The 23,581-nt window shown below is 51.5% G+C and overlaps 2 protein-coding genes across 4 annotated transcripts in view; one reads left to right on the forward strand and one right to left on the reverse strand.

The window, feature by feature from the left end:
• The window catches only part of LOC144377889 (uncharacterized), a 70,297-nt gene extending 67,573 nt beyond the window's left edge, over positions 1 to 2,724 (reverse strand). Inside the window, exon 1 of one of the 2 annotated variants that reach the window (XR_013439129.1) lies at positions 914 to 2,724. Coding sequence is in view for 1 of the 2 variants with exons in the window: in XM_078050546.1 (XP_077906672.1) it covers positions 1,389 to 1,606 (218 nt within the window). In the remaining variant the exon portion in view is untranslated. The remainder of the gene's footprint in view (positions 1 to 913) is intronic. The other variant, XM_078050546.1, reaches the window with a different exon arrangement.
• Positions 1,590 to 21,668, forward strand: Vsx2 (visual system homeobox 2). 2 transcript variants are annotated; one of them, XM_013356819.4, is made up of 5 exons: positions 1,590 to 2,084; positions 3,372 to 3,456; positions 7,174 to 7,297; positions 18,676 to 18,856; positions 19,547 to 21,668. In XM_013356819.4, the coding sequence occupies exons 1-5, from the start codon at positions 1,715 to 1,717 to the stop codon at positions 19,927 to 19,929; spliced, it is 1,143 nt and encodes a 380-aa protein (XP_013212273.1). In that variant the 5' UTR covers positions 1,590 to 1,714; the 3' UTR covers positions 19,930 to 21,668. The 2 variants fall into 2 exon arrangements, with proteins under 2 accessions (XP_013212273.1, XP_005321288.1); XM_005321231.4 differs by having other exon boundaries at positions 1,591 to 2,084; positions 19,604 to 21,668.
• The last annotated feature ends 1,913 nt before the right edge of the window (positions 21,669 to 23,581 follow it).

A 23,581-nucleotide genomic window follows, 5' to 3' on the forward strand; every position in this document is an offset into this window, starting at 1 on the left:
CCTCCCTTCATAGCATGTTTTTCAGTCAAGAAACTTTTATTAAAACCTATAAGGCTGGATATGGTGGCACATACTTATAATCCCAGCAGCTTGGGAGGCTGAGGCAGGAGGATCATGAGTTCAAAGCCAGCCTCAGCAAAAGTGAGGCACTAAACAACTCAGTGAGACCCTGTCTCTAAATAAAATACAAAATAGGGCTGGGGATGTGACTCAGTGATCAAGTGCCCTTGTGTTCAATCCCTGGCACACACACCCCCCCCCAAAGGAAAAAAAAAAAACTCTACTATATGCAAGGAACAGTAGAGAGAGGAGTCCCAAGACAGGCAAGACAATTTCCAGCCTTAAAAAAGTCACAGCAGAGCTAGAGGTGGCCCATGTGGGACCTCAGGGATACACTGCAGCTTGTGCAGTGTGTGTGATGGGCGCATTCACCTTCACTAATGGCACTTGGACCGTGTTCTCCTCTGAGCCCTCAAGCAAGAGCGCCGTGGAAGCCAGTAGCTACACTGCCATATTTAGAATTCAGGCGTTCCTCCTCTCCATTGGAGGTTCCTACCCAGTTGGTCCCATCCTGTCGAAAGCAGTTTCCTGCAGCCTCCCGCTGCTTTCAGCTGGTACCGCTGGCTGCCCTTCCGGTGCAGGAGGTGATCACAGGGTCTCCATCAACTGGGGAAAGCAGCTCCCCTTCTAATTGCCTCTCACCCCTCCCTTCTCCCTCTCCCTTCACATCAACAGTCCCAGCCTCTTCATTCTGTTTGCTCAATGAACTCTGAAGTATAGCAGGCCCTTTGCCTTGTCCGTCTGATTTACTGCAGAACCCTTAGGTCCTCTAGCTCAGAGCTGGTAGGTGCTCTGTACATGTTAGTTGAATGACTAGGTGGCAGAATAGACGAAGACCACTCTTCATGCTTACTCGAGGAAGATGTTCAGAAGTCCATGGTCCTTCAAAGAAGTCTTCACAGCTTCTGTTTCCCACCAGAGAGCCCTCATCCTAACCCCTTTATTATGCATTCCTTCATTGGGTCTGTATTTATTGAACAGCTCTCCTGAACTAGGCATTTTAACCTGTGCTGGGAGACAAGCCTTGACAAGTCCTCCAACAGTTTCCTTCTCCACATCTTGGCCCCTTCTTTTATCCCCATTGCCACCACACTGTCCAGAGCCCTCACCCTTCCCTTGTCCCCCTTTACACAGGCATCTTCAAATTGGGCCCGTTTAAGGCTGCTGTTCGTCCTAAGAGTTAAGGGAGGGAGGAGGTCTCCCAGTTTCTAGTTTATGCCTTTAGCCCATCCTCCCACCCGACCCCAGGTACCTGTCCCCAGGGACAGGTCCTAGCCAGGATGTGCTCAGAACCCTTACCCACTCTGCCTCCCGGATTCTTGTTTTACCTCGGCCCCTGGGGTCCCTGCCCTAGGGCATTCTGCAGAGCCCACCAGCACTCAGACCCGCAGCGCCCTGGCCCCTCCGCGCTGCCTGCGGCGGGAGCTGCCAGCTTTTTGGAATTCCTAATCGCTCCTGGCCCCGGTGATTGGCTGTTCAGCTCTGACCCCACTTGGGCTGCCGCCTGGTTGGATAAAAGGGGAATCTCCTTGGGGCTCCAGAGCATTAGACACCGGAGGGGGCACCTGGGACCAACTTTGCCAAGCAGGGAGCCCGGTGGGGGGGTGGGGGGAGCAAAAGACCTGCAGCCTCAGCCCCTCCAAAGAACCGGGAGATGACGGGGAAAACGGGGGAAGCGCTGAGCAAGCCCAAATCTGAGACAGTAGCCAAGAGTACCTCGGGGGGCGCCCCGGCCAGGTGCACAGGGTTCGGCATCCAGGAGATCCTGGGCTTGAACAAGGAGCCCCCGAGCTCCCACCCGCGAGCTGCCCTCGACGGCCTGGCCCCTGGGCACTTGCTGGCTGCGCGCTCCGTGCTCAGCCCTGCAGGAGTGGGCAGCATGGGGCTGCTGGGGCCCGGAGGGCTTCCCGGCTTCTACGCGCAGCCCACCTTCCTGGAAGTGCTGTCCGACCCTCAGAGCGTCCACTTACAGCCACTGGGCAGAGCGTCGGGGCCGCTGGACAACAGCCAGACGGCCAGCTCGGGTAGGTGCGGGCGAGGCTACGAGGTCGATGGCGGGCGTCAGTCGGGAACCCCGCGCCGTCGGCTCTCGTCTGCCGGACAAGGCCTCCTCCAGGTGGAAAAGTTCCTGCAGGCCGAGGGGTCGCACGCAGCTCGGCCCTGGAGCCAACCGACCCGGGAGCAGGACCCGGAGGATGCTCTGGCGCCGGCTGGGTTTGGGCCCCAGCATTTCCAACTGCTGTTAGTTCCCGTGACCCTGAGTCAGGCTGGTCTGGGGCGCAGCGCTGGGTTGGGGCCCCAGTGGATCCCCGGCTTGGGATGTCAGACCCGTGGAGCTGGGTCTGCCGGAGGCCTGGAGCTTCCCAGCTCTGCCGTTCCGATGCGGTCCAGGCCTCTGGGAGGATCCGCGCTCCTGGAGCTCGATGTTGTTCCGCGCGCTGGCGGCCCAGGAAGCGGGTGCAGGCTCTGGCCCCAGCCCTGGTGTCCAAAGTTGCAATTTCCTCCCCCTTTCTTCATTCCTCCCTCCCCGCATTGTTCAGCTGGGGTTTATTTTTCACCCCACGAACTTGGAGAACCAGGCCACCCAGCCAGCCGAAGTGGCCGCCATCGGATCCTGTGTAAGCGTCACAATTTATCGGATCTCGGCGCTTCGCTGGCCCAGGACCCTAGATGACCCCGCCACGCCCTCCCTCGGCCACTTTCCTAGCCGACCGTTTTGGTCTTCTTCCACCGGCTTTTGTGCCCTCTACGCAATTTCCCCAAATTTTCGTTCGTTTTATTCTTCTTCTTCTTCTTCTTCTTCTTTTTTTTTTTTTTTTGAAAGGGCAACGAAAAGTGGTTCGATGCAGGCTCTCCGATTTCAAGTCGGGGGCACATTGTGGGGGCATCGCGAAATCTACAGCGACCAGCCCTTTCCGGGGCTCAGCTCCCGGCGACACGAGTCCGCTCCTCCGGGCCAACTTTCTGACTCGGGACGCCAGGGCTGCAGGCGCAGGGAAGAGAGCAGACCCGGGGGTCCCTGCGACCCCGTGAGGCTGCCGGGTTCTCCGACCGTCCCTTCCCCCAAGACTCCGGGGCCTTTGCCTCTCTTGCAACGAAATCTGTTCAGATTCCCCAGATTGAGGCGCCGACCTTGGTGGGGCCATCTTGGGCTTAGGGATGGGGACAGCCACTGGAGTCCCTGAGGGCTTCCAGGGAGACCGCAGGCCGGCACGGCTCGCGCAGGCGGCCGGGGGTGGGGCCCTCACCGGTTTCGGGTGCCGCAGAGCGCTCTCCCCATTCTGCTGCATGTCCCTCCACCCGCTTTTCAGATTCTGAAGATGTTTCCTCCAGTGACCGAAAAATGTCCAAATCGGCTCTAAACCAGACTAAGAAACGGAAGAAGCGGCGACACAGGTAAGAGCCCCGCGGCGCTTTCGGTTACTGCTCCTGTCCATCCGCTCCCCTGCGGTCCCCTGCTCCGGTCTCGGGTCTTATTTTCGCGGACCCCAGAGCTGAAGCCCGGGGCCGTAGTGGGGCCGAGAGACCCGGCGTCGTTTGTGGGAATCTGCCTGGGCGATGGCGTCTAGCCGCACCAGGTGAGGATGCTGAGGGGCCGCCGGAGCAGCCTGCGCAGCTCCGCCGCGGGGCTGCTTTCCCAACTGGTTCGGCTTTCGCCTCCCTCCGCAGGAGAAAGGAAAGGCCCCAACCTGGGCCAAACCCGAGCTGGAGAGGGGTCGGCGGTCCCCACTTCCTGGCCGCAGCACATTTTGAGAGCCACGCAGACCTGGCGGCGGGCAGATTGGGCCCCCACCTCCCACTGAAGCGCACCTTTTTACATTTTTTTCTCTGGCCCCGACCCCCATTCTTCTCTGCCAACTCCCCAGTCTTCTGCTCCCACCGTTCCCCAAAGCTCGAGCGATATCTGCGCTTATGGAACGTATTCTTTTGGCTTCTGTTATTTTGTGCTTCTGAGAGTTGCTACCTTTATGTGAACCTCAGTTTCCTAGTCTGTAAAATAGGGGGGTCCCAACAGACCCACCGAAGTGGGGTGGACTGCATTGGAGGGCAGACCAGGGAGAGAGTTAAGTGTCTTTAAATAGACATTACTTGCACGAAGTTAAAATTCAATAGGTGCCGAAGGGTATGTCCTAAAAAGCAATCACCCTTTTCCTGCACCACGCCCCCAGAGGCCGGTTGCCCTTTGGCATCAGCACCACTGCTACTCACTCCTTGTGTAAGTTCATGGGAAGATTTTTTTTTAAGAAAATAAAGGGGCGAGAAGCAAAAATCTGCCCGTCTTTCTGCGAGTGCTGTGCCTGCGCTCCCTCCCCAGCGGGGCTGTTTTCCCAACTCTTTCTTTGCCCCAGTCCAGGTGGGTCGCTAATGGGATCCCACTGGACATTTTCCCATTGGGGAGCTCCCTGGATCCCTGCCTCGTCTCATCTTCTCCTCTCTCCCCAATTTGTTCCCAAGCCTCTTTGTAGGCTCTCTCTCTCTGCCCCTTCTTCTTCCTTCGCCCTTGGAAGTTCCACTGTTGACCCCCATTTTTGTAAACGGCCCTTCCTGACCTCTCAGGCCCCAATAGGTTCCTGCTTGAAGGAAGGTGAACTTCGACTTGGTTTCTCTTCGATGGATTCATTTTCCTTGGGCAGTTATTTGCTTTCTTTGCTTATTTTAAGTGGAAACGTTTTTTATTAGTCCTGTTCCTCATACTTTTAAAATTCAACGAATATTCATAAAACACCGCTGATGCACCTTCTCTTGCTGGTTCCAGGGTGTGTAATCCTGTCAGCCTCCCCAAACCAGGACAAGAATGTGGAGGTAGCCTGCTGCTACTGTGCTGACTGTGGAATATGGAGTACAGGTTCCCCTAGATATTTCAAATTATCCCTCAAATTCTGGTACTGGAATGGTATAAGGAATGACCCTGCGACCCTCTCCCCAAAGACCTCTGGGGGCTTTGGTGAATTCCCAGAGGGGCAGAATAGCAACTCACCAACATCAGAGAATTAACTCTCTTGGGTTTCTATTTCTGGTGCATGAAGGCTGCAGATTATTGGAGAGGAGAATGGCTACTGATGGCTGGTGCAGTATTTATTTATTTATTTATTTATTGTCGGAATTAAATCCAAGACTTTGCACAAAGCTAGGCAAGCCCTCTGCCACGGAACTAAGCCCCCTACTCCTTGGTACGGTTTTTAGTTAGGGGGAAAAAAAATAAAAACATTTTCCTGAGTTTTTCTCATTAGGGAATTTGGGGGAAGAGCCCCTGGAATCTGGTGATGAGTGATGGGGTTGTCTTTATCTCCCCAGGAAACAAACCAGGTTTAGCAGGGTTTGGTGGGGGTGGGGGTGGGGGTGGAGCAGCGATGGGGAGAGTTTCCGGGATTTTGCTCTTCTTGGAAAGCTCAGCTCCTCTTCAGACTGGATACAACAGGATTGAAGGACCTGGGACTCTAGCTAAACCAGGAGCAAAGTTTGGGTCACATAGTGGGCAAAGGAGGACCTGTATGGAGAATATGACACATGGTCCAGTTCTGGGGCAAGAATAGGGGAAGTTGGGGGGATTTGAAGTTTGTTTTTGTTTTTTCTTAATGGGGTGCTCTTCCAAGTAGAGGCAGCCACTCACAATGACCTCTAATCAGCTTTCCTCTGACTTTGGCCAGGTCACACTACCTGTGTAACTCAGTTTTCCTGGTTTTGAAAAGGACTTGCATATATTGATTGTTTATTTTGATGACCAGTTCCGGAGCCCTTTAGCAAATGGTAGAAGACAAATAGAAAGCAGCAGATCTTCAAAATTCTTAAGAATTAAACTTTCCATATACATAAGAATTCCACACATCCCCCTCAAGAGAACAGATGGAACGATTTAGAGTCAAACCAGTCATTTTCTGTCTTCCTCTCACACTCCCTGCATCATCCCTGAGATATTAAAGCAGACACCAGCACAAGGAATATGTGGGGCTTTCTCGTGTTTTCCTGTTTGGTGAGCGTGAGGGCTCAGCAGTGAGGCATTCTAACCCCTCTGTGCTGGCCCCAGGGTCCAATCCCATGGGCTCAAGCAAGGGATGTACCGATTTTACAAATTCAGTTTGTGGAAACTGGAGCACACCTGTCTATTGGCTTGTTGATAAGGATGCAGGATAAAGGTCACCTAAATCCTAGAGAAATTAAAAGAAGAGTTTGTATCTGGAAATGGGCGTTTAGTGGTTTATTTTTAAAAAAGGTGGTTTAGGAACCCCCTAATACCGGAGGTGAGATTTTATGTGTTGGGGCATGTTTGTTTGCTCATTTTCTTAGTGTGAGGGAATGTAGCTTTAACTAGATCCCTAAAGCAGTTTTTGACACAAAACAGGTCAATGGGAACTGCTCAGTCGGGGGCCAAGGAGGCTTGAATGGGACTTTCAGCCAAGAGGTGGACTCAGTGTGGGGGTTGATTGGAAAGTGGCACCTGGAGGGGACTGAGGAAAGTCCCCTGAGGGCAACTCTAAGCAGTCGGTAGGTCTGGTGTTGGGAGAGGAAGGGCAGGTGAGCAGGAAGGAGTGTTGGGGTCAGCTGAGCAGGTGGGGGTTCAGGTCTTGGCCATGCAAACACTGAGGCTGAAGCTTCATCTGACCTTCAGGGAAACCTGGAACTCTGAGTGGATTTAAAGTCAACTGTAGTGTCTGAGAGGAGCCCAGGAAGCAGGTCGGCATGTAATTATCTGGTGAGGTCTACTTTCTGTGCTTGGGAGTAGGAGGGGCTTTCTGTGGTCTTCAGAATTTCTTCCTTAACACCAGACTGTCTCCAGAGCCATACTCAGGGCTGAAATAGTGCCCACCCCTCACCAGAAGGATGGTGTGGGCTCTCAGCCTTGAATGAAGAGTCCAGACTATTAAGCTATCTGTGTGTGTGTGTGTGTGTGTGTGTGTGTGTGTGTGAGAGAGAGAGAGAGAGAGAGAGAGAGAGAGAGAGAGAGAGAGAGAGACAGAGAGACAGAGACTATGTTGACTGGGTTGTGCCAAGCCAGCCTGGGTTTGGGATCTGTCTCTGAGCCTTGGGAGAGGGGCCATTCTGTTATTCTGTTCTCTTCAAAGTCAGGCTCTTCTGGTTTCTGAGGTCCTGAGTGTCCTATCTTGCTCCCCTCAGGACAATCTTTACTTCCTACCAGCTAGAGGAGCTGGAGAAGGCATTCAATGAGGCCCACTACCCAGATGTCTATGCCCGGGAGATGCTGGCCATGAAAACGGAGCTGCCTGAAGACAGGATACAGGTAACACTCTGGAGCCCTTAGGGGGTCATCTGTCTCTGCAGGGTTCCAGATGTACGTGACCTACCCCCCTGCATCCCCTGTGAGCATGTCTTCAGAAAGGATCCTTTATTGAAGGATTCTGATCACCTACCATGTAAGGTGGGCACTGTGTGTAAACAAGGGCTGAGCAGATGTGGTTTGGCCTGCTGTTCCAGACATAGGCTCCCTGATGGGGCGTGGCAATGAGAGGTGGAGTTCTGGGTAGTCCTGAGCAGGGACTCTGTTGTGGTGGATGTCTGTTTTGAGGCCAGAGGTGGCCCCAGGCTATTTTGGGTGTCTGTGAAGGGGAAGGTGACTTTTGTTTTCCTTCCCTCCATTCCCCATCCTATGAGGAAGACATTACCCCGCTTCCTACTCCCCACCACCACATCCAGCTGCTGCTTCCTCCTCTCACAACCAAGCAGCTGCTGGCCCTGCCCTGAGCTCTTGTTCCATTACTTCTCCTTATCTGGCCCCAGATGTGGCCTGGGACATGTGCCTGTGGGTGTGACTCTCCAAGCCCCTCCTCTCCTGTGTAGCTCTGTGGCATAACCAGCTACTGCTCTGGAGCAGCATGCCCTCTGCTATGGTGGGCGTAGGGCCTTCCCACGTTCAGGAGCCCCCCGGCTGGGCCAGGGTGGGCTGCTGAATTACTTCTCTGGGAGAGAATGAAGTCCAGTGCTTCTAGGCAAGGCCTCCATGGTAGGAAGTGAGTAGGGCCAGAGGACATTTCCAGTCAGCTGGATTTCAACCTGAAATGAAAGCTCCTCTCCTGGTGTGGTCCCAGAGGTGGCTGCTGCCGGGACTGGGAAGTAGGTTAGGAGTCAGGTCCGGACTTCCTGAAACCGCTTCTGCTCAGCATCTCTCCTACCCTAATTGAGGGCCTGCTCAGCATCTCTCCATACCCTAAATGAGGGCCTGTGTGTCTCCAGGTGTGACGTGTGCTGGGGGCAGAGGAGGGGCAGCGGGCGGACAGAGAAGGAACTGAAGGTTTGGGGGTTGCTTCTCACTCAAGGACCGAAGTATAGGAAATGAAGTCTTGAGTTACTTTTCCAACAGGGCCTTCCTCTCCTTGGAAATCTAGGAGAAATTTCAGCCACGGCTTTAGACATTGACACTAACAATAAGCTCAATTATTCATAAGCCGATTATGTTTGGTACATTATCCAGGGTGGCCTAGAACCATCCCCTCTCACTCAGTTGGGTTCTAGTGGGATGAGCTGAATGTTGATTTTGAACTGTGTGTGCAAGCCAAGGCCCAGGCCATCCAGCTGATATGTGGCAGTAACCCCTGCCTGTCCTCCATTAGCACCAAGTTGGCCATCAGGAGCGGCTGTGGTAGTGGTGATGGTGGGGTCTGGCAAATTGCCATGGTTGGTAGGCCTCACATTTGTGCTACTGACTGTAAGAAGGAGCATCTTGTCTCTTACAGTGAGTTGTCTAAAATCTGCTTGGCTGTGGTGGTGGAGGGTGGGGGAGTTTTAAGTTTGCTGAGCTTGGGATTTGGGGGAAGGTTGTCCTTAAGTTGTAACTGCATTGCTATAAATGCCCTGGCAGACCTAGTGTAGGCTTCAACCAGTTGCCATAAGACAAGGAAGGTGTCAGAAGTCACCAGAACCACACAGAGGAGCTGAGGGTATGAGCAAGGAGCATCACTGCCCCAGGACTGAGAGGATTGGCTATGATATTGGTGGATGTGGGAGAAATGAGGCAGAGTGTCTCAAATCCTCTGCACTGTGTGGCTAAGAGTGACCCCTGAATGTGTGCGTGAGTGATCAAGTGGTCGTGCTCCCAGGTGTTTAACCAGATGGCTGAGGAAAGATCTTGGCATGTATCAATAACAATCCCAACCAGAATTTCTAGAGCAGCTTCCATGTACCAGGGGTTCTTCTAAATATGTAGCATGGCAGGAGAGGCAGGGTGGTAGAGTATCTGGGGACACTAACCCCCACTGCCTGGGTTCACAGCTGAACCTCCCCTGCTAGAGCCTCCTAGTCCTCATCTGTCCAATGGGATAAGAGATGCAATGAGCCATATGTGTACAGTGTTCAGAGCAGTGAGTACCAGGTTCCCCCTTGCTCCCTCTGATTCAGCTCTGATCTTTTTAAATCCTGTGGCAACTGGTAGCGGAGAGACCACTAGCCTCCATGTATGCATTCATTCGTATATTCATTCATTCCTGCAGTGCTGGGGATGGAACCCAGGGCCTTGCACATACTAGGCAAGCAGTTTATCACTGAGCTACACCCGCAGCCTATAGCCTCCTCTTAGAACTAAAGAAACAGAGGCACAGAAACTTGCCCAAGGCAACCTAGGAAATGGGGGACACAAGACTCGTCACCATGTCTGAATCTAAAGCCCATTCTTTTTCCACCTGCCTTTTGGGTTGCAGCCTGTGCTATGACTTGACCCTGGGGAACAGAGGTGGTTTGAAGTCAGAATGGGGGGGTACTGTCTCACAACTTCTTTTAGAGGGTGGGTATTGAACCCAGAACCTCACACATACTAACTGTATCATAACTTTAAAAACTATTTATTAGCAGAGCAGGGTGGTGAACACCTAGAATCCTAGTTGAGGCAGGAGGCTCACAAGTTCTAACCCAGTCTTGGCAACTTAGTGAGACCCTGTCTCACTAAATTAAAAAAAAATTTTTTTAAAGGTCTGAGGATGTAACTCAGTGGTAGAACACCTCTGAGTTCAGTCCCTAGTACTACATACACCCACACCCACACCCCCCACATACACAAAAATTATTGAGTACCAATACGTAAATAATAACAATAACCTCACTTATGAAAAAGAAAATATATATTTTTTTTGTGGTGCTGGGGATTGAACCCAGGGCCTTGTGCATGCAAGGCAAGCATGCTACCAATTGAGCTATATCCCCAGCCCACAAAATTGTTTTTGAATGGGCAAATTCATGTACATGAGTTCAAAGGGTAAAAAATTAGTTTTCCTTCCCACTCCCAGGTAGCAGGCCTCCAGTGGTAACCAATGCCTTTTGTTTCCTTCTCGAGATAGTTATGTTTATTCAGCTGAGTCCTAGACACCCTGCGAGCTAGGGACTAGTATTCCCATTTTACAGAAAAGGAACTGAAGAACAGAGATCAGAATTCAGACTGAGTCTTTTAGACTCTGGGACACTTGTTCCACTATTTTGTCCCCATTCCTCAGCATGTCTCTCTGCGTGCTGATTAGGTGGGGTCAATGCATCTGAAGATGAACAGCTACCAGTCAAGAGCCCATCCCCTCCCTTGCCCCAGCCTTGGGTGAGATAGCTGTGTGTGTGTGTGTGTGTGTGTGTGTGTGTGTGTGTGTGTGTGTGTTGGGGATGGAGGAAGAAAAAAGGGGAATCACTAGAGGCTCCAAGTTTGGAGTTAGAAATTCTCCAGGTAGGAGCCAGGCATGGTGGCCCACTGTAAGCCCTGTGTCTCAGGAGGCTAAAGCAGGAAGATCGTGAGTTAGAAGTCAGTCTCAGAACCTTAGTGAGGCCCTAAGCAACTCAGTGAGACCCTGTCTCTAAATAAAATACAAAAAAAGGCTGAGGATGTGGCTCAGTGGTTGAGGGCCCCTGAGTTCAATCCCCAGTACCAACTATCCCACCTCCCGCAAAAACAAACAAACAAATAAAAAAACAGCTCTTACCTCAGACTCTGACACCCACAGAAGCCAGGCCATTTGCACCCCTGGACCTCAGGTTCCTCATCTGTGAAATAAAGAGGCAGAATCCTTCCAGAAAGCAATTTTGTCAGGATCACCTCCCTCACCAGGCTTGGGCTGCCATAGGTGGAGTGGGGTGCAGACCAGGTGGAGTTTAACAGTTCCAGGTGGATAGCTGGGGCTCACACCCTGCGGGGCCAACCTAAGGAGACCGCTGGACTCATTGGAGGCCTACTGAGGACCCCCAGTAGTCACATAGGCCTACTTCCCATCTTTGTTTCACTGTTGGCAAGCCAGACTCTGAGCCTCAGATTATTTATTTGTAAATTAAGAATAGTAACATTTTTCTGAACTGCTAACTTCATAAAAGCATTGTGATTTCTGGAATTTATTAAGTACTTACCACTGTCCCAGATGTTAAGTACCTCCTGTGCCTTGTGTGATTTTCATCTCACAACACCAGGTGAGTCAGGTGTTCTTCTCCTGTCCATTTTCAGGATGAGGACTCTGAAAGGTAAAATCAGCAGTAGACCAGGATTCAGACTCAGTACTCAACTGTGATCACATGAGATCCCATGAGCAGTATCTGTACAAACTATAATAATCAATGTGAATGGCTGTGACAGGAGGGCCAGGTCTCTCTAGAGCTCTCTGGGTTTGGGCTGGAGAGCTATGGTGAGCTGTTGGGGAAAAAAAGATGCCAAGTCCCCACAAGAGACTCAGGCACACAGTTCTCTGTAGGTATAAATGTTGGGATAAGGCACTCCTGAAGTCTCTGCCCAGACAACACTCCTGGCATCCCCACAAGACAACATGCCCACGGCTGCTTCCCTCCAGGGTCTCCCAGTCCTTCAAGGATGGCGCCCCTACAGGAGACATCGTGCATAACAGATGCCGTTTACACATTCTGGTCACCTCAGTACCTGCCAGGTGTCAGCTGTAGGGATGGCAAAAGGGCTTGCAGACTAATTTTATTTCCTCTGTGGGGTCACTTGTTGCCAGAATCTTAAGACTTGGGTATATATATGCATTCTTTTATTTGTTTACTGTGTTTTTATTATTGTTATAAAGTTATAAAAATTCGAACATTGCAGAGCTATGGATGTTCAAAGAGAACAGGGTCCATGTCTCCTCCACTCTTAGCAGCTTCGTGGATAGGGAATGGTGAGGTTTGGGTGCTCTGACATGCACGTTCAACTTTGCTTCTTTTATAGTGGTCCCTACCATGCAGTCTGCCAGTCTGTGGCTCAGTGGTTGAGTGCCCCTGGGTAGAGATCAAGGTGTCAAAAAGTTATATTCTAGGAATGAAAAGATAATTGTCTGCATGGGAAAGGGCTGGTGACATCTCAACTCAAGGTGGCATTTTAGAATACCCAGACGGGGCCCACACCCAACAATCCTGATTAATTGGTTTGGAGTGGACCCTTGGCATCTATGTGTCTTAAGACTCTCCAGGTGATTCTGCATGCAATCAGTGTAAAAGTACTAGAGGCTCAGGATAGGGCAAGTGGGTTAAATGAGTGGAAGAAAGTGGAGTTTGAGGTGATGGGTGGGTGAGGAAGGAATTGACCTGTCAGTGGTGTGGGGAAGAATGCTGCCTGGTACTGCCCCCTAGTGGTCACCAAAGACTGCAGCAAGACCTGGTCTTCAAGCCTCACACTGGGATGGAAGGAGAACTGAAGTACTGAGCGGTGGAGTGTTCAATGAGCCCCAATCCATCAGCTTCCAGCCTTTTGGGGAGAGGAAAGGGTTGATGCAACATGATGGATGCTGCCACATGACTGATAAAGCTAGGCTAATGGTATGTGGCAAGATTGGAAGGCAGGTGCTGCAGTGGCCTATGCCGGTAATCCCAGCAACTCAGGAGGCTAAAGCAGAATTGCAAGTTCAAGGCCCAGTCTCTGCCATTTAGCAAGACCCTCGGCAACTTAGAACTTGTTTCGAAAATAATAAAATCCAGGCGCGGTGGTACATGCCTGCAATCCAAGCAGCTCTGGAGGCTGAGATAGGAGGATCATGAGTTCAAAGCCAGCCTCAGCAAAAGTGAGGCACTAAGCAACTCAGTGAGACCCTGTCTCTAAAGAAAATACAAATAGGGCTGGGGATGTGGATCAGTGGTTGAGTGCCCCTGGGTTCAATCCCTGGTACTCCCTTCCAAAATAATAATTAAAAAGGATAGGGGATGTAGCTCAGTGGTAAAGTGCCCCTGGGCTTAATTTCCAGTACCAAAAAAAAAAAAAAAAAAAAATTGAAGACAGAGCTTGCAGGTAGTGAGGTGACCAGAATGTGTAAATGGCATCTATTATGCACAATGTCTCCTGTAGGGGTATGATCCTTGAAGGACTGCAGACGGTCTCCTGGGAGACCCTGGAGGGAAGCATCCCTGGGCATGTTGTCTGGTGGGGATGCCAGGATGGCAGACTGCAGGAGATGGCATGTTTGAGGACAGAGGAGCCCTGGCCTGGGACATGGTCACAGCTTTTTTTGTGCTGGCCACTCACAGAGTGAGAGGAAGAACTGGTGGAGTGACTTAGCCTATTAGCTGTGTGCCCTATAGCAAGACAGCATCCATGTGGCAAGAAGTCTTTCCTCAGGGCCAGTCAGCCTGGGAGGTACAGGCACCCTCTGCCTGTATGTTATGGAGGTACCTGCCACAGCAGCTGCTGACATCTAGAGGCTCCTCACCTGAGCTTCCTGAGCAGTGACAGGCACCTCCTCTGAAAGGAAATGTACCTGGAAACCCAAGCTGGAAGAGTCTGCCAGCTCACTTTTGCCTGGGACTCCAAACCTGGTGACTCTGGTGTCACTCTGAGCCCTTTCTCCAGGACTAAGAGCCTCCAACATATAAGGCAAGGTTCTGGCCCTGGCTGGGACTCCCAGGAAAGAAGAGCCATCTCTTCTAGAAAGTGGGCCATCAGAAAAGCAAGTGAGAGAGGACGCAGTGGACTCTTCTGTGCCTCTCAGAACCCAGAGCCCAAGTAGAAAAGGGGCCTAAATGCCAGCAAGGATTCTTTCTCACAGGTGGGAGACAGGAGGGTCTGGTTGCATTTGCTGAGAAGCCAAATCTCAGCATGACACATTTGCCCACCGAATTCACCTATCTCAGGCTTGCATGTTCTAGCTCTTTACCTGCCAGGTATTCTACACGGTATTTTAATTTTCCCAACAAACTTACAGGGAGTGATATCACAGGCAGATGAGGAGTAGGACGCTCAGGGGGATTAACATGTGAATGTGTTCACAGAGGCAGCCACAGATGTGGCAGCCAGCTCCAGCCTAGGCTCCAAGCTTCTGAATCAAGGCTGTTCACAGGGGCGGGCTCTGCCTGCATTTGAGCCCCGAGGGCCTGGATTGTGTTAGAAATGCAGGAAGGGTTTCAGGGGCATCTGTTTGGCACTCCAGATACCTGGCAGGGAAACCAGAGGTTGGCTGTATTCAAATATTAAAGGCTGAGGGGTAAGAATGGAGCTCAATGATAAGCACTTGCCTAGTATGTGTGAGGCCCTGGGTTCAATCCCTAGCACTGCAAAATAAATAGAAAAAGGGCATAGTATTTGTATATAATGTATGTACATCCTCCTGTACATACTTACATGACTTATAATGTCCAATATGATGTAAACTGTCGTTCTACTGTGTTGTTTAGGCAATAAGGACAAGGGTCACCAAATGAGTTTTGATGCCAAATTTATGAAGAAACTTTTCGTGTCCAGCACTGTTTGGATTTGGGAATTCTGGAGAAGGCATTATGAAGTGTTAAAGAACAAATGCCCCACCTACATACATTCTTACATGACTTATAATGTAAGAGTCTGTACATATCCAGTACAGATGCAATTTAAAAAAATATCTTCAATCAACAGTTGGTTGAATCCTGGATGCATGGCCCATGGATATGGAGGGCCAACAGTATTCTTTTTTGTTTGAAGAGCCTGAGAGTGAGAGAAGTGAAGTAATATACTTAAGATCACACAGCAATTTTTAAGAGCTGGGAATTGAAGTTCAGAACTGGTTGGCCTCAATGAGTTTTGTAAACGTTTAAGTTCAGCACACCTGCAGGTGGCTTCCAGGAAGAGAAGAGAAAAGTAAATACAAAGAGCAGTGAGGGTTAATTCTAATGCCTTGTCCACTTCCCTCCAAGGCACCGTCGCCGGTTTCCCTGCCAACTGTCCTAAAACAAAATCGTTTTGGCTGTCCAGGTTTCCTCTGTAAATTGGAGTAGCATCTGGTCTTCGTGGAGAGCCAGGCGTTCCCGGAGCCCATAAGTGAGGGTATGGATGACTCCTGGTTAGAGCCTCCAGCTGGCACCTGCTCCCCTGGGACACTGCCTGTGGGCAGAGTCTGATGTATAGACCAGTTATTCATCTATGCAAATTAGGAGACCCAGAAAAAATGGTCCAGAGCAGAATCCTGAGCCTGGACCCTTGTTTTAGTCTCCTAAAGACACTGTTTCCATCTAAAAGTCCTGCTTGATCTCCAGCACTGAGGCCTCTAGAGCTCGTGGGCAAGTCAGGGCAATGTAGATTGGGGTAGGTAGGGCCTTTGTTTTTTAACACTTCATAATGCCTTCTCCAGAATTCCCAAATCCAAACAGTGCTGGACACGAAAAGTTTCTTCATAAATTTGACATTAAAACTCATTTGGTGGCAAAAATCAGACTAGATCTTATGAAATTTATATAACTAAGTTTATGTTTATGTTTTGCTGCAGGGATCAGAACTGATGGGTGTGATTATAAGATGATGCTGGTGCAGGGTGATATGTACCTCGTGGTATATACATCACATATGTATTCCAAAATCCCAAACTTCCCCTGGCCCCAGGGGTTCCAGTTAAAGAGTTGTGGCCTTGTTGCATTGTAATGCACTCTACTCAAGCAGGACAGGTCACCTGATCAGGCAGCAAACAACTTGATTATAAAGACTTCCCACTCCTCTGCAGTCAGATTAGGTGATTGGAATTCTATCAGCATGGGGTCCATTCTTGGAGGTTTTCTCTAAGAGGTGAATGAAACCGGAAGTCACTTATATGGGTTGTTATATATATTAGCCTGTTTTGATTTTGCCTCTCCGGGAGAAGGCAGCTTGAAGCAAGTGAGTACTTGTGGAGGGCGACCCAGTGCTAATGGAATATGGAGATGAGATAGGTCAGAAGCCCCACATAAACCGCAGGCCCTGGGTAGGGCAGACATCCTGCAGAACACGCAGGCAGCCTTGAGGAGAGATAGAAACGCAGCCTGGAGCCAGGCCTAGATGAAGGCCAGTTTAGTTGCCTTCATGACTCACAGCTCTGTACTCTCTGGTGCTAGGAGAATAGCCATCTAGAGGCCTTCAAACTGCATAAACCTTTTCCTTGGCAAGGGGACACACACCCAAAGCTGTCAGGGTCCAGACCAGGAGGAGGCTTTGCAGCTGTGCTTCCCAGCTCTCCAGTTATGAGCAGGAACTGCAAGTGCCAAACGGTGATGGCAAAGGTGCCGCTCCGTGGGGGACCGGCGATGGCTTTCTGGTTGGTGTCGGGGTGGAGAGGCCCAGGGCATTTGAGGCCGTGTCTCTCCCATTTTTAAATGCTCTCGGTTATTTACAAAGGAAAAGCTGTCAAAACAGGGTTACACACGCTTGGGTCCACTAAAAGGCGAGCGCAGACGAAGCGGTCTTGCCGAGCAGACACAGAGCGTCAGTGGCCACGGGTGTTTGGGGGCTGCCTGGGCGCCCCCTGCCGGGTGTGGCCAGCCTAGCTCCACCGCAGACTCGGGACTGCCGGCGAGGCGCCCGGCGCTCACCGCGCCATCTGGCGGCGGCGGCGGAAAGCGCGGGAGTGCGCGGACCCGGAGCCCTGCAGGGGGCCCCCAGCCCAACTCCCCGCGGCCCCGACAGCAAAGGGTTAAGCTGTCAGCAGCGCGTTGTTAAACAGGTGTCAAAGGCGCCCCATATATCTGCAGATTGAAATCAAATTCTTTGCCGTATAAAAAGATAAATTACCCAGGCGCTGCCGCGCGTCCCACTCATCACGCCAGCGCCAGACGGCAAGCAATTTTTTTTTTTAATGTGCTAACGACCTAATCAAGCAATCAAGTCGGAGAAGATTGCAGAGTGACCGGGGCAGCCATCTGCCGGCGAGCCCCGCATTCATTTCCGCGCCCCCGCGCGGGGCGGGGGCCGGGGAGAGAGCTGCTGGGGGGAAGAGGGGAAAAAATCCTAAACAAATTAACACCCAATTTTCCCCGTCTAATTAGTTAAATGAGAAGTGTTTGGGGTCCCCCGGGGAGGGGGAGCGGCTCGCGGCGAGGCGAGCGCGGCCTCCCCAGCATTAATTAGTGCGGGTCAATGCCGCGGCTCCCGGGAGAGCAGCCGCTTTAATTTCCCGTGATATTTCAGTGCCTGAGGCCCATCGATTCAAACTGAAATTAACTTATTTTTCAATCAGCCCAGGGCTGCCCCTGGGGGTGACTCTTCTTTTGCCGCCTCCTGAATAGAGCTGGAGCAATTTTTCATCAAAAGCTGATACCTTGGCCGCCTAGGGCGGGGGAGGGGCCCGAGGGAAGGCGGGGGGTGGGGGCGGCCAGGCGAGGGAATGGAAATCGCCGCCGAGAAAACCAATGGATTTTCCGAAGCCCATCACTTTCCCCCACCCGCCCCATTCCCCTGGGGTGCTTCAGCATCTTGCCGCCCCAGAGGTCAGGGCCCCAAAGACAAGAGAAACGCCTGGGGTCCTTCCAGGCCCACCAGTTTCCGGAGCGCCTCTCCCTGCCTTGAGGCACTAGGCAGAGGAAAGTCTCAGGAAAGGGGCTTTGGGAAGCCAAGAAATCCTCCCTCTCCAAACTGGACAGGGCTTCTGGAATCTCCTCCAAGAACCAGCACATGCCTACAAGGTAACCCAGTCTCCTTTAGACCCTGACAATCAGCTTAGGGGCCAGGGAAACATTCCCCAGGGTGGGCCTACACACTCTCCTATGTTCCTACTCACCTCTGCCCCTCACACCCTGGAGAATGTTGTATCTATTCCTTGACAGACGGACGGCACCCAGTTCCCCCAAATTCCATTCACATTAGGCCCAGAGCCGTGGACTCAAGAATATGCAAGGCAAAAAAGCAGCATGGCAGGGTTCAGCTGGGACAGGGCAGAGAAGGGATCCTGACCCAGGAAGAGTCCCCTCCATGCCTTGGGTTTCCTTGACACCTGGATAAAATGCCCCTAAGAACATCTTCTGCCATTTCTGCAGCCTTCCTGGACTCCTCTGGACCTCTGGGCCTCTGGGCCTCTTGGCCTCTGTGGAGAGGAAGCCCTGAACAAGACACAGTACTTGTCCAAGGACTAGGGGAATTTATTCTTCTGCAAATCAGAAAGAGATTCTGTTTATATACTGGAGGTGTGACATTAGCAAGAGACCTATCATGTCTTGGTTTGTCAGCAGCAAACCAAGGAACACACTGAGTGTTGTTCACCTGCAAGGGACTGTCCAGTAGGCATCCCTAGCCCATCTCCCTAGAACTCCTTTGACTAAAAGCGGTTTTTAAAAAACAAAGTCATATTCTCACAGGACTTGATATCCTCCTTCTGACACCTCCAAGCCTGGAGGAACCTCAGGGACAACATGGAGTGGGAGAGCTGGGGCGAGGACACCCTGCTGAGGAAATTTGCAGGGGTAAGGGCCATCTTAAAGCACAGCCCCTGAGCCACTCCTCTGAACTTGCAGGTCTGGTTCCAGAACCGCAGAGCCAAGTGGAGGAAGCGAGAGAAGTGCTGGGGACGGAGCAGTGTTATGGCAGAGTATGGGCTCTACGGGGCCATGGTGCGGCACTCCATCCCCCTGCCCGAGTCCATCCTCAAGTCTGCCAAGGATGGCATCATGGACTCCTGTGCCCCGTGGCTACTGGGTAAGAGCCCGCACCTTCCTTGGGGCCCTGCCCCTGAGGTGAGGAGAGCGGGCTCCCTGGAGGACTACCTTGGGGACTACCTTGGGGACTTAGGCAGGCAGGGCCTGGGTGTAGTGTCTCTCCCTTGCACCAATTTACCGAGTGCCAGGGACTCTCATCCTGCACTGGTCCCTGACTGGATTCTTTTATCCTGTAAGGAGGGTGTGGCTGTTACCCCAGGGTCCCCTTCCCCTTGACCAGAGATGGGCTTATGACAAATGAAACAGTCCCCTGGGAGTTGAGGGGACCCTTAGGTCCCTTTGGCCACTTCTCTGGCATGCCCTAAAGTAATTCTTTTCTCCCAAATCTCTCCACCTGCCCTCTTCCCCCACTTGCCATCTAGTCCTGAGTCTGATAAGAGCATCAGATTATCTTGGGGTTCTAAGACCTGGATTCGCAGGATGGAGGGGTGGGGAGTCCAGCTGTACCCTGAAGGGACAGAACAGGCCGTGGAGGGGGCCAGGTGCCCAGGGTTTGTTGAGAGGCCCTCTGTAGGCCTGGTTCCCCGCTGTTGGCCTGCAACCCTCCACCCACCCCGCTTCCTGTCCCCTGACCCTGGCCCAGCCCTGGGACTTGCGTGACTGGCGTGTGTGAAGCAAGGCTTTCTACTTGTCCTTAATTCTGGCCTCTCTCTATCTTTGCTGTTTTCAGTTCAAGATGGCTTTCCCAGGCGCTTTTCTAAACCCGAATACCAACAATTCTTTTTAGGGATGCACAAAAAGTCACTGGAGGCAGCAGCTGAGTCGGGGAGGAAGCCCGAGGTGGAACGCCAGGCCCTGCCCAAGCTTGACAAGATGGAGCAGGAAGAGCGGGGCCCCGACGCCCAGGCAGCGATCTCCCAGGAGGAACTGAGGGAGAACAGCATCGCAGCGCTCCGAGCCAAAGCTCAGGAGCACAGCACCAAAGTGCTGGGGACTGTGTCTGGGCCAGACAGCCTGGCCCGGAATGCAGAGAAGGCAGACGAGGAAGAGGCCGTGGAAGAAGACAGGCCAGCCGAGAAGCTGAGTCCATCACAACTTGAGGACATGGCTTAGGTCAAGGGGCGCTCAGGCACTGGAGCCCCAAGACTGTGTTCCTCTTGGCCCCTGTGGTGCGGGGAGGTTCTCTGCCACCCTCACCTGCCCCACAGGCCCTCGATTACCCCCATTGACTCCAGGCACAGGTCATTTCTGGCCTCAGCTTTGGACCCTGCTGAGACCTCCTGATGTAGTCCTGACTCTCCAGCACCCTCCTCATCCCAACATCCCTGCCTCAGAAGCCCACTTGCTGCCCCGGCCATCCCCTCAAGCCCCTTTCTCTCAATCCCTTGGCAACTCTTGCTGTCCAAATCCACCCTTTCCTCTGTTCTCTGGCTCTGAAGGGCCCCCTTCCTAGCTCTGCACCTCTTTGGATTCTGCTCGGCACATGCCTAACGTCCATCGCTGCCAACGCATAGCCTGCCAGACAGCCGTGACATGGATTGAGTATCTGCATTCCAGCTCCAATGTTCTGAGCACCCCAGTCCTCAGCAAATCTTCCCTCAGCCTGTTCCTTCTGGGGGACCTGGGCCTGGGTTTCTGCTGCGTAGAGAATATACTGCCCCGCAGGCCCACGCACACTACCTCTACATCCTCCATCCCTCCCTCCAATGCTACCCACCTTCCAGACTGAACTTGGGAAGTCTCAGCCTGAGCCTTTGAGCCACCCTCAGGAACCCGCCTTCTCCATGCCCAACTTGCCCCATGGGTTCCTCCTCATCACAGGTGCCGACAGCACATGTGCCCATGTATAAGACCTTTACTGGGTCCAGGTCCTATGCCCTGCAGGGAGGAGGCCTGACTCATAAATACTGTGGCTCACTGCATTATTGGGGATCTCAGGTCCCCTACCAGAGTCCTTGGCTCCTGTACCTGTATTTCTGAAGCATTCCAACTTTCCCCATATACTGCCATGACCTTGACTTGCTGTGCAAAGCATCCTTTGCCTAGGGCTTCTAGCAAACTACTCGTTTGCATGTGCCTGCTTGGAGAAAATCAGTGCAGCTAGGAAACCACAGATCTGGCCTCAACTTGACCCAGGCCATCCCTAATCCTGGAATGGCACTGAGCTATAAATATGCATCATGGATGGGTCACAAGAAAGGAAGGGGAAAAGGTTCAAAGGAAAGCAAAACAGGAGCCAATGTTAAGCCAGATAAAACTGCAAGCCCTCATACCATGCCAGGTGTATGCTGGGAAGTATGTCCACTAGAATAAGACAGACCCAGGAGCCATGTTGAAATACGGGACTAGGGCTCCCTTCTGCTGAGGAGTAGGCCTATCAGTACCTATGGCCTCTCTGCAGCTGTTCCTTCCACTCTGCCCTTTCACTTTTGCATGAGCAATGGGAACACAGCTTGGTGGAGCCCACTGGACCATACTCCCAGGCCAGGCATGAGCCCTCTCACCCCATGACATTTTTTTTCTACTTCCCCACCCACCATGGTGGGGGGATACTTGCAAGAGAAAGGCCTGAGACACTGAGTTGCAATTTAAATTCTCTATCGAAAGTTGATTTCTTCATCCCATTTATGGAAACACCCTTCCCCACCCCAGTTTTTGTCTTTGTCCTCTGTTGGTTTGACAATGTTAGACTGTAGACCTGGTGTGTAAATAATGTACATAGAGTGAGAAGAAAATCTTGATATTGAGCTGTTTGAAATATGGAACTGTAATAACCTCTAGGTATTCTAAACCTGTGCTTTTGTGCCATTTTCTGTAAAGATACAAGTAAGAATAAAATTGATGTAAAAACAGCCGGGGAGGGACCCAGAAGTCCTCCGTGGGTGGGGAATGGTGTGTGCCTATGTGTATAGGTGGCATCAAAGTTAATCTACAGAGTGATTTTTTTAGGTCAAAACTAGGTTCCTCTTTTAAAATTACTTGAAATGTCAAGAAGCAAGTGGCCTGCTTCTCTTGGTTGAGCTGATACAACCCTTCAATGACATTTATCACTGTGATATGGAACCCTCCTCCAGGCAGGCCCAACTTAAATATCCCAGTCATGAGCCCCTAAGGTATGACCTATCAGCGACTCCCCACAAAGTAGATTCCATTTAACCTTTTTCTCTGCTACTTACCTGGAATCAACCCTATTTCCTTTGCACCACTAGTGAAGCCCACAGTCCACCTGGGCCCCCAAGAATGCAGACTTCTTTCTTTTTATCATATACCTGTGCACTCTCAGATCTTGCCTTCCACCTAAATAACAGCAAACAAAAAAGGTAAGTGGATCTGGAACTGAAAGTCAGACAGATTATGCCAAATCCCTGTCAAAGAGAAGGAGAGTGAAAGAAAAACCCACACAGGAAGGGCCAGCAAGAAATTGCCTGCAGACAGCTGTGACCTGCCAACTTGATGGTGTGTTGGATGGAATTACAAGAGGAGAGAGAGAGCTCTGAGCAGACTGGAGAGGCTGTATTTGAGCTTTGGGCTCAAAAAAAAAAAAATCTCATAAGATTGTTTCAAATTGGCTCAGATGTGGAACTTCTTTACAGAAGAGGTTTCTGGCAACCCACCAACAAAAGAGAATGACAGGAGGTGGGCAGTCCTTGTACCCCAAATGGGACCCACGTGTGGTACTCCCCACCTCGGAGCCTAAGGGGGCACCTGTGGGAACTCTGGCAGCTGGGTGGTGAAGGGACAAGACTTCAAGTCCTGCCTGCCTTGCGCTGTGTCCAGGTCTTCCCGAGCATCGTGGCCTGGGAATGCCCTTACCAGACCTGCCCACCCCAACCCTCCAGAAACAAACTGCCACTTCTCATTCAGCTCTTTTTCCCCAAAGCAACCTCACCCTGCCAGAAGGGTTTATGGCCTCTGTTCTCTCATGGTATTTGGGACATTGCTCCATCAGGAACTTTCCATGTTATATTCCCCACAAGACTGACTTCTTCAAGGGAGGGGACTCTACCTTATTTGTCTTTTAACCCTAGGACCCATCAAAGGGCCTGCTACTCAAGCTACTCTTGAATGAATGAACATTCTTTCTATAACTTATGCAATTACTCAATAATTTAATACAATTTATCGAGCAATTAATATATATTAGGCAGTAGAGTAGGGCACTGGGGTCACAGTGGGGTCAAAGCAGTCCTAAGTCCCTGTTCTTACAGAATTTACAGTCTGGATGGAGGAACAGAATCTCAATAATCACACAAAGAAAATAGAAAATTGCAAATGTTCTAAGGCCTTGGAGGCATGGTATAAAGGATCGTGAAAGTGTATAACAGGGTGAACTGACCATCCACAGGACTTGGGTCAAGGTGTTTAACCTCTGAGCCTCTCTTTCCTGCCTCCCCTACAGAATAATAACATCTGTTCTTGTAGCATTGGGAGGAAAGAGCGAGGACATTGGGAAGGGTACCACAGGAGCACAAAGAAGGATGGCCATGCCAGGGCATGCTCCTCAGGTCCTTGACAGCTATTTCATCCTCAGATAGACCTAGGGGACAACAAGGACACACATAGGTTTGTGAGATGCCAGAAATCTTTGTGGATATTCACTCCAGGGAATTTACCCTAGGAAGTGGCAGGCAGCTGTCTGCAGAGGGAGATGTAAAGAGGCCTGCAGATAATCAATGAGGGGGGGCCAGGAAGCCATGGCTAAGGGGAAGCTGGACAGGAACAAAGAGAAATCCTGTTCCGGTGCTGAGGGTACCCAGGAGTGGAC

The sequence above is a fragment of the Ictidomys tridecemlineatus genome, chromosome 5 (assembly GCF_052094955.1).
Source record: "Ictidomys tridecemlineatus isolate mIctTri1 chromosome 5, mIctTri1.hap1, whole genome shotgun sequence".
In the NCBI taxonomy this organism is placed as follows: Eukaryota; Metazoa; Chordata; class Mammalia; order Rodentia; family Sciuridae; genus Ictidomys; species Ictidomys tridecemlineatus.